Below are 10954 nucleotides of genomic sequence, written 5' to 3'. Positions count from 1 at the left end.
ATACTATATATAATACAGTATCTTCAAACTAGCTTGGTCTAAATTCAGAATTGGAAATAAAAGATGTAGTTCATGCATACAGTCACTGAAATAGGTCAAGGACTTATTGCTTAGAAGGACTAATACACTTAAAGAATAAGAACTGTAGGTAGCTACTGTATTAATGCTATGCACATCAGAGTTCTGGATTTCTCTTGAGTAGTAGGGAAATAAGATACAGAAGTAAACATACCATGTGTGATAGTGCCGAATGTATGAGAAAGAGATGACTTCTGATTTAAGAGATTGGAGTGGAGTTCACAGGAGAAGGGTTAAGAATATATTGCATTGAGACGTGGGTGGAGAGAAGATGCTTTCAGGCAATAAATGGTATGGACTGTAGCTTATAGGAAGAGAAATTACCTTCAGGATGGTAGTGGGAAAGAAGACACCTAACCGATGACTCCTTGGCACATGCCGTCACGAAACGCTGTGTAGGCAATGGGCAACCAGCTACATGGGTGATGAATGCTGGGATACCTAGGGAAGTGTGGCAGCAAAGAAGGGGCTTTCAGTATTTGAAGCTACCCCTTGAGGGAAGGGAAAGATTTGATTATGAATCTAGGTGTTCCCAAAAGGAGAGGAAGAAGAATAGACACTAAGATGAAAATAAGAACTTAGTAAGATCCATTTTGCTCTGTTGAGGTTGAGAGAAAATTAAGACTGAAGAATCTTGAATGTGAGACTAAGGAATTTATCAGAAGTGATTTGGGGATTTTTTAACACTCCCCAAATGACTCCCTTGCTGAGAAACCTTTAGTGGTTAGAGCAATGTTTTGTGAAGATGAGTAGAAGTATGTGGAAAAGGTCTGGTGAGTGGAAGAAGGACTGGAAGCAGAGGCACCAGTTAGGAGGACTGAATAAATTTGCTAGTGCCATTCAAAGAAGTAAAGTTAAGGGAGGTAGAAGAATTAATAATGATTATAACTTAATCCCCAAATGGTGCCAATAATTTGAATATTTGATGCCTTGGGAGAAAATATTCTTTTAGTCAATCAACACTTTTTTAAAAATTGGAATAGTGAGATGTAATTGACATTTAATTAAGTTTAAGGTATACAATGTATTGATTTGAGTCGACATCTATTTAATGAACCACCTATTATGTGTGGTAGGCATGGGGTTATAGTGGGGAAAAGAAAAAACAGTCTCTGCCCACATGGAGCTTACATTTAATGGGGGAAAGAGACAAATTGTGTGTGCGTGAGCGTGAGCATGCATCAGATAATGATAAGTGCTCTGAAGAGAAAAAGTAAGCAAGGTAGGGGATAAGGAGTGATGAAAAAAGAGGGCAGTGTTTTAAGAGTCTGTGAGATAACATCTGAGTAGAGACTGAATGAAATGAAGGAGGCAGTGTCCTCACTACCTGGAGAAAGAGCATCCCCAGCAGCAGCGCAGCAGGTGTAGCCTGGAGTGCCTGGAGACCAACAGAAAGACCACCTAAGGTAGAGCTGCAAGGGGCAGAATGGTCAGGAATGAGATATACAGTGTAACCAGGGAGTAGAGCATTTAGTGTCCTGAAAGCCATGGTTAAGAGTTTGAATCTTATTCTAGATATGATGGAAAGTCACTGGAAGTGTCACGATCTGTTTTTAAAAGATCCTTGTGGCAGCAGATTTGAACAGGAGGAAACGCAGTCATGCTCCACTTAACGAGGGGGATGCATTCTGAGAAATGTGTTGTTGGGCGATTTCGTCATTGTGCTAACATCGTAGAGTGCAGTTACACAAACCTAGATGGCATAGCCTAACACGCACCTAGGCTCTATGGCATATTGCTGTCGTATATGTGGTCTGTTGGTTGACCCAAACGTCGTTGTGTAGTGCATGTAGTTTGGAGGTTATTGCAATCCTCTTGGTGAGATAAAGTGGTGGCTCACAGCTTAGGACAATAGTAATGGAGGCGGTGAGAAGTGGTGGGATTCCAAATATGTTTTGGAGGCAGAATGTATTTGTTGACAAGCTGGATGTGGGTTATAAGAAATAGAATCAAGTAATATAATACCTCCAGGGTCTATATGGTGGGTTTGTGTGAATTAGAAAAAGCTAGTTCTATCTCTTGGCATACACAGACTCTCTCAGCACATATGTGAGAAGACTCCCTTTCTCCCGTACTTGGGTGCTGGACACCACAGTGGGGTGAGAGGAGCAAGGGCTACGTACACACATACTTGGCTGGGCATCCTTGCGGAGGGCTCAACCTGTGCGATCAAATGCAGCAGCCCTGGATGATGACTTGATTTTTGACCTGAGTAACTGGGTGAATTCTAGTGTCACCCTAAAATGAGGGAGACTGGAAGAGTAGCTAACTGGGGCAGGGGGAAAGGGAGGTGATTGAAATCAAGTTCTGTTTGGGGCATAAGTCTGAGATGCCTCAGTAGGCAGATGGATGTGGACTTCTGTAGCCCAGGTGGGAAGCCATTAGGGCTGTAGAGAGGCTTGCTGTTTTTGAATTTGAAATGACAGCATGACGAGCGAGTGGAGTTGTCGGTTTAAGGATTAGGAACAAAGATTAAAGATGTAGATTGCAAAGTCATTTTTCCCAAAGGAAGGTAAAAAACCTTTGAGGGAAATTATGTTGAAAAACAAGGGTCTGAAGGAGGGAGACTACTTTTGGAGAAGTATTATGCAGTGGAAAGTGGGAAATGACTCTACAAAGCAACAAACAGGAGGAAGATCCAGAAAATCCGCATCACAGAAGACAAGGAATGAGAGGGTGGGGTGTTTTGGAGAGGTCAGAAATAATCAGGGCTTAAGAAGGCTGCTGGACATTTTGAGAATACTATTTAGAAGTAATAGTGGGTATGAAGTTAATTTGCAGGGAATTAAAAATACACACTCCTTTCAGAATATGTGCACTGAAGGCGATAATAGGATTATGTGTTGGTTTTTTAAAATAAGATGAAGTTGTGTTTGTATTAAGGGAGAGATAAGGGAACCAGTGAAGGAGGGAAAAGTTGAAGGTGCTAGAAAAAGAGATAAATGAGGGGAGCACGGTGAGAGGATCTGGAGGATATATGGTTGATAGAATAAGGAAAGAAGTCTCAGAAAAGAAGAAAGATACTTTTTGCTTTGAGGTTTGGAAGGAAGGAAGGGAGAATAGATATTAGAAGCAGGTATTTTGCATAACAGAGGAAGGAGAGTTGAGAACAGTTTATTGTCCTGGTAATTGTGATCGGGATCATCTGTTTTAGGGGTCCCCACTGGTATTAAAGGTCTGAAGAAAGTGTGAAAGGGAAACAAGAAGAAAAAAATGTCAAGCAGTTAGAAACATGGAGAATTAGTGATAGCTCAAGAACATAAGGGGAATTGACGGCTTCAAATTGATCCAATTTAAAAAGAAAGAAGAGCACTTTGAACAGTGGTCCATAATTCAGAAGAGTACATATCAAAATCACCTGGAGACTTTTTTCAAAAGACTGTTTTCCCCAAAATGTAGAAATAGGAGGAGAGATGTTTATATATACTTTTAGAACATTCTGAGTGATTCCATACCCATTGAGATAACTGTTCTGGACTTAGGGTTAGCAGGAGATTGACTACAGAGTACAGGCTAGGCAGGGATAGTAAGGGGTAGCCAGAAAGGAAGCTAATGGACTGAAGGAGTAAGAGTAAGGTTTGTTTTTTTGTTTGTTTGGTTTTTTTTTTTTGTGATATCAATAGTAATAGTAACTATTAGTAAAATTTTAGTGCTAGTTAGGTTCCTATGCTGCAGAACTTTAGAGAGCCTTTCATATGTTCATGAATCCCCCAGAAGGAGTTTAATATTTTAAGAAAATATCTGACCACAGGAACTTTTTTTTTTTTTTTTTTCACTGAGCATCTGCGCACTGGTTCCTGCAGAACACATTTTGAAAATGCCAAATTAGAGAAGTCCAGTAATGATTGGTTCCAGTGTGATTTAAAAGTTCACAGGTAGTGGGAAAGGGAAGCCATAGTAAAAAGGATGAATGTCCAACTTAAGATCTTGAAAGTAGCTCCCAGGGCTGTGTCTTTGTGGATAGCTGGGTTACTTTCCATCCCTCCAATAAACTTCTCTTTTCTACCATGGAGTCCAGGATCAGTTGGATCATTGATATTGAAGTTGCGAAGTATGAGACAAAAGTGAGAATTTATGAAGTGTTTACAGAGTATGTTCATTGGCTTAGTTTCTCAAAAATAGGGCTGGATAAAGTCTTTATGAAAGCAGACCAAAATCCAGTGGCCATTAGGATAACTAACCTTTTCCTTATAAGGACGAGAAAGTAGATAGTTGTCAAAAGGAAATACACTGTGAAGTCTTGGAGCACTAAAAGATCGGTGACTTAATATTTTGGGAGTTCACCCACCTTTTGAGCAGATGCAAGGTCATGGGCTTTGAGAATGCCCCAATCTGTACTGCCTGGTGAAGTACAAATTGCCCTTTCCTTAAGATGATTAATACTGAATATTGTCCCTTAAGATTTCCAAAGGAGCCAGTGATTGGTGAGGACAGGGATTACTGGCAGGGATTAGACATTTATACAGCATGACTTAGTTTTTAATGGTATGAGTTTTGTGAGTATACAGGTCAGCCCACAGTACTGAGATATAGTAAATGAGAAAGGTTCTAAACAATTTTCAATGGCCCCCCAACTATGTGTTTCACAGGTCACGAATTTCCACTCTTTTGCACTAATTGATATCATTGTTCTATTCCTTCCCTCATATGTCTTATCTTTATTGTTGAATTGCCCCTCATAATCCTCGATTTAAAAAGAAGATCACATGTGTGCATCCTTTTGGTTATAGAAGTGTAATAACTGTTTGCATATGACTGAGCTAAAGCGTTCAGAGCACGGGGAAATCACTTACCAGTGACAATCGTACATTCTACGTATTTATTTTCCCTTGTGGATGCTTGAACTTTCTTTTCTTCACAGGTAAAGTCAGTGATAAACCTTTTGTTTGCTGCATATACTGGAGATGTATCTGCACTTCGAAGGTATGTTAACAGAGTGAATTAGCATATGGTTTACAGATGTTTATGAAGTGCTTCTGGGCAAATGGCCATTTTAAGACTAAAATCTCATTTCCATTTCCCTCTAATAAAAATGACTGAAACAAATGTATATTAAATCCCCACTTCCAGCACTTAGGCTTGCTGTGCAGTCCTGTCCTTTATCAACCTGTCAGAGCCCAGGTCTCTGTTTTCCCAAGAAGTAACTGTTCAGTGAATTTACTATTAGTGTTAATTAGTATTTAGTGCTTTACTGGAATTGGATAACGCCTTCTCAGCCCCCATCTACCCTCCGTTCCTCATCTCTGGAGGTGAGGGGGTGGGCAAATAGGGGTATTTGGTGTTCTGTGGATCACTAGGGTTAGAAAGATCACAGAGTACTGTTTGTTTAACATAAGGTCTCTTGTAGAGTTGCAACTGCACTTTAACGTGGAAAAATGTCTTATGCTTAATTTCCACCTTTGCTTTAAAGTCTTATTAGTACTTGTATCAACAACAGTGTATTATACACTTCAGTTATTAAGAGACTAGATCTAATGTTCTCACCACAAAAAAAAATGATAATTATGTGACATGATGGAGATGTTAGCTAACGCTTCATCGCTTGCAACATATAAATGTATCAAATGAACACATTGTACACCTTAAACTTACATGTCATGTCGATTATATCAAAAAATGCTAAAAAATTTTTTAAATAAAATCTGACTAGTACTTGTAAACTATAGACTGTAAAATGTTAAAGAATGGGGAATCTTAGTGAAAACATTTAAATTTAGGTATTAGTTTCTTGCCTTTCAGAGGCACAAACTTTGGTACGGTTGTGCTATTATTTTGGAGTTTTGAACAATAATGTAAAGAAGCTAAATTGCGTGAGAGTTGAACGTTTCCTCTTACCCCTAAGCAAAGCTAAGGAAGAGCGGTCAAGTGGCATCTGCCCAAGGTGCTTGTGTGCCGGTTCCCATTAATGAGTCTGCTGAGGGATGGCACCTGTCTCACAGAGCCTTAGACTGAACTGCTGGAGTCAATGTTATGACTGTGAATTAAATTTTACATTTATATATATAAAATGAATAGCTGTGCTTCCAAATTTTCAGATTTGCTTTGTCAGCCATGGATATGGAACAGCGAGACTACGATTCTAGAACAGCACTCCATGTAGCTGCTGCAGAGGGTAATTATGTGAACCTCTTGTCTATTTCTTTTTTCACTTAATTTCTACTCAATACTAAAATCCACTTGTTTTGTTTTGGATATAGGTCACGTTGAAGTTGTCAAATTCTTGCTGGAAGCCTGCAAAGTAAACCCTTTCCCCAAGGATAGGTGAGCACCAATGTTACCTTCTAACGTATAACTGGCAAGTCAGTGTTTTATTATGCAGGGGCATAATGGTTGCGATGATAAAATCACTGGGTATATATTGGAGACATTCTAGAACTTGGCATGGTGCCTTATAAAGGCAACAACAAAACCTTGTTTCTGCTAGGAAGATCGTTTTCCTTCCCATATCCAATTTCTTCTCTAGGAATAGTCTCTTATTTAGACTTTTTTCAGGTTGGTTTGACTGTCAGTCAATACACTGTATGACGAGAACAAGTCATTGTGTTTGGAAAGAGAAAAATAGGAATTTTGCCCTCACGGGGTTTTTAACTTCACAGGATAGACATGATAGACGTTTACAGGAGCATATTTTAAATGTATAAGAAAATTACTGTTGTAGAACTCTAAAGTGAATATATTGGAGTTTGTTGAAACTCCGGGATTTGGTTGGAGTCAGTTTTAGAAGGCTTTGTGGAAACTGGATTTTAATCAGTGCTTTGGGGAAGAGACAAGGTTTGATGGCACAGAAGGAAGAGAAGGGCCCTCTATCTACAGTGGGCAAAATCTGCCTGGAATATATTGTTCCTGTCCCTTTTGCTCCAGATAGTGAACTGCAATTCATCCTGCAGTTTAAGTGCTGTCCACCAACTGGACAGTCAAGGGCAGGATAAGACTGCAGCTTATGTATATTCAAATATTCTTAAAGTCTGTATTCACATACTTGCACATTGTGTAACTGGACTTATATAACTGGACGAGCCAGTGAGTGATGAGAAAAAAGGTTTAGAAGAATAGAAGGAAAAAATAGTTGATGGAGAGATTTGATATTATTGAGCTTGGATATTGATATTATTTAGCTTGGATAATTGAGGACTGTATTAATTTTGGAGCATGATTATCCTGTAGTTATTAGATCTGTTTGGTAAGGTTTTACTATTTTTAAATGAGGGAGTTGGCCTTTATTAGTTCAGCTTGCAAGAAATGCAGAAAAGTTATGATGTCAGTGTCTGAAATTGTTAGCAATTTTCTAAGTGTGGTAACACTTTGGTTATCTAAGATCATTCCCTTCATTGGCAGTATTCTAAAACCTCAAGTTACGGTGACAGTCTTCCCTTTTGTCCCTAAATATAATGCCCATACCAGCTCTTTCTAGAGCAAGAAACTGAAAAGTGTTTCCCTCCACACCCGTGTTTATAATCCCACCTAAAATACTATTTAACACATGCTGGAAATATTTACTTTGCTTTGTATATTTAAGGACTGAAGTATTTTTGTTTTGCCCTGACCTCTAGGAATGTGGAAGTACTCATCTGATAGGCAAAAGTTAGCTAAGTCAGAAACTTGGTAATGTAAGTTAGACCAAGACAACTCTCTTCGCTATTTCATGAAATTAGTTTCACCTCAAATTGCAAAATAGGCTTGAGCGAATTTAGTGTATTCTCTAAAGTTGATACGTTTCATTATTTCATGGAAGAAGAGTTATAAAAAAGATAACTTGCAGTTAACATTGTTTTTTTCCAGAAAGACATAATTATATGCTGTAGATGACTGAAAAGTACCCCCCAACTCCCGGTTTAAGGCCATTCTCTAAATAAAGGCTGAGATAGAAGTAAAAGGCAACCTTAAGTCAGCTTTTTTTTGTTGTTTTTTTTTTGAGGGGAAAAAAAAGATACACGTAAAATGTTACTTACCTGATTTTAAAAAACTAAGAACAGGTTACCAAACTATCCAAAAATATTTTTAACATGAGACTATTTAAAAAACTTTTCATATCCATATATTACGACCTCCTTAGGATGGTAAAGGTTAAGGACAAAGATGGAAAAGAAAGAAGAATAAGAAAGGAAAACCGGAATCTGGTGAGAGCGGCTCACAAAAAACTGGAGTCAGAGAGTCTGCTAGCCATGGAGAAGGGACATGAGTAGAGAGAGATGATGAGAGAGAGGCTTGACAATCTGTGAAGCATTAGGGAACTAATTATCATACTGTCATTTACTTAGGGTGTGTTTCATAGTCTTGTCTCCTTTTTCAAAAGACTAATTAGCTGATTTACTACTGCTGACAACCCTTCATTTCTTCTTCAGTCCTCATCTGTTTCCCTCTAAAGAGCACAGCCCCAGAAACACACTGTGGAAAGGGTATTCTTCCTGTTGGGTAGTGGTCCAGGAGAGCCCCTGGGTTCCCGTTCTTACCAGAGATGATGAAAATTCTTCTGGGGTCAGTCTTGCTCCCACAGTGTATGTCTGAGTCCTAATGAGGCCATGGTTATTTCTAGACCTCTGAGATTTATTGTGATTTTCAACTGACAGGAACACAAATTTTCTATCAAAGTTAAGATGATGAACGTTATTTATCTGAATTTTCTTTCACATTTTATTTAAAGAGAAGTCCTTTGAGTTTTTCATGAAGTTAAAATTCCAGAATCTAGAGAAGTCTACGGAATCTGTCAACACTAGAACTTCCCCTCTATAAAGCCCTGAGATGTGTGAACAAGATCTTTTTGTAGAACACATTTTTCTCTTCCTTCTCATATCCCAAAGTTGTCTCTGAGGCCACTCTTTGAATTATAAATCCCTTTCTGTATTTCAATTAATTTTTACTTTTAATATTATTAAAATGGCTAAATCTGAATGGCCCTTCAACCTGTATTTAAAATCTAAGAATACTGGATTATCGTGTTTGTACAGAAATTAGCTAATGACCCGGCCCATGCTGCGCTACTTCTTTAGGTGGAATAACACTCCCATGGATGAAGCACTGCACTTCGGGCACCACGATGTGTTTAAAATCCTCCAGGAATACCAAGTCCAGTACACGCCTCAAGGAGATTCCGACAATGGGAAGGAAAATCAAACCGTCCATAAGAATCTCGATGGACTCTTGTAACGGTCTGAAGCCCAAGATTTAAATCACTTACCTATGTAATTGTGGAGAATGATTATGAAGAACATGTGCATTTCTATCTGGTAGTGATGTATATTTTACAATATTTGTCATTTCAGTGTTACTGGAGTTTTCTTCATTGTACACACAGGACAAAACTGATCTCTTTGGGAAAAAAATAGAAATAAAACAATCTCCCTCCATAATGTGAGCAATATTTACCTCGTGCAATGTATAATTTGATGTAAAAGAAATGTTACCAATGCTAGCTTAACTGTGTGGTCTTCATGATTTATTTTTGTTTTTTGTGAATTTTCAGTTTATGGTGATAATCTGCTGATATGCATTTATAAATTAAGCTCTGTTATGCAGCTTGTCCAAATGGGTCAAGGCTGCCTTTAGAAGCAAAATAAGTGTGATTTTCATGACTTCAAATATAGATTTAGTTTGAGTGTTTGGACAACTATATGCACTTATGGTTGTGTGTGTTTAAAATGTCTCCCATCACCCTAGCTTCATGACATGACTTTAAAAATTACGATAGTTAACAAACTATTAGTAGGATAGACCAATTCTGATTAGACTTTATCAGGGAATCTGTTTAAGGTATGTTTGGTGACCAAAACTTATGTGTGAATGTAGTTAAAATACTTTTGAAAAAACTTCCTTTTTCTATATCTCCTTTGTCCAGCTTTTCTTCCCAGACATTTAGCTATTTTGCCTCTTTCCTTTAGCTGGGAAAGTAGGTGCTGACATACTATGCAGTTTTCATTTTTCCACAGTAAGTCAGAAAATGCTTCATTTTTTGGCATCTGAGCTATAAGTATGCCATCTGTCTATAGGAAATGAACTAGAGACAAATTATTAAGCTTAGTACAAATTAGTAAAATCTATCAGCCTAAAGAAGAGATGTGCTACTTCAGCTCTTTCAAGAAGATATTTTTCAGCTTCCAGGATAAAGATAAATCAGAAGTGCTGTAAGTTACCAAAGTTATTGTGATGGTATAGGAACCGCTACAGATAACATTTGTTTTTAAACCTGTCAGTAAAAGTCTGCATCAAGATATTTGTTCTATTTGGGGGACCACTAGATCACTCCAGTTTTTTCCTGAATCTCTCTTGTATAATTTTTGATGGACGTTACAGTTTAATAATAAGAACAGGCGATTTCACCTTCAATGGAGGCCCATCTCTTTTTTTTGGTGAGGAACTGCACACATACTTTATCGTATTGTACCTCGGAGGTAAAGAGTTATGTTAATGAGGATTTCTGATATTAGGCACACATACAGGCGCAGGCACACAAACACAGAAATGGACTTCTTTGAAGCTGAGTTTAGTGAAATGAGCAGAAACCTCAACCACACAAACGCTAGTTGTTAATATAGCAATTCCTCCCCCCGCCCCCTTTTTATGAGCACACACGGCTGCTTTCAAGCTTTAACATGCCTAATGGCTCCTTCCCCACTCTAGCAAGCCTCCAGGTGTTTCAATTTTTGCTTCCAGTCTAAGTCAGTGGCTTCCGCCATCACCCTCCTATTCCCTAGTAGGTGCCTCCTTTAGTAGAACCATGGCCAGTGTTCCTTAACTGAGCTCCATCAGGCACGAAGCCATCCCATGTGTGTGCTTCTGTGAGGAATAAGGTGGGTGGGCACCCAGCCCTGCTGCTGTCTGTGTTCCTGCCCGCAAAACCTATCAAGCCATGTAGACAGGTAGTATTTGCAAAATAATACAG

The 10954-nt window shown here is 38.6% G+C and overlaps 1 protein-coding gene across 2 annotated transcripts in view; it reads left to right on the top strand.

Moving 5' to 3' along the window:
• GLS (glutaminase) overlaps positions 1–10398 on the top strand; it is a 93557-nt gene extending 83159 nt beyond the window's left edge. For both annotated transcript variants that reach the window (XM_023528772.1, XM_011355947.2), the window contains exons 15-18: positions 4940–5001; positions 6114–6190; positions 6276–6339; positions 9066–10398. In XM_023528772.1, the coding sequence (XP_023384540.1) occupies positions 4940–5001; positions 6114–6190; positions 6276–6339; positions 9066–9222 (360 nt within the window). In that variant the 3' untranslated portion in view covers positions 9223–10398. The remainder of the gene's footprint in view (positions 1–4939; positions 5002–6113; positions 6191–6275; positions 6340–9065) is intronic.
• The last annotated feature ends 556 nt before the right edge of the window (positions 10399–10954 follow it).

Source organism: Pteropus vampyrus, unplaced genomic scaffold, assembly GCF_000151845.1.
Source record: "Pteropus vampyrus isolate Shadow unplaced genomic scaffold, Pvam_2.0 Scaffold2, whole genome shotgun sequence".
Lineage (NCBI taxonomy): Eukaryota > Metazoa > Chordata > Mammalia > Chiroptera > Pteropodidae > Pteropus > Pteropus vampyrus.
The sequence above is the reverse complement of the archived record's forward strand: the minus strand, read 5'-3'. Positions and strand labels throughout refer to the sequence as shown.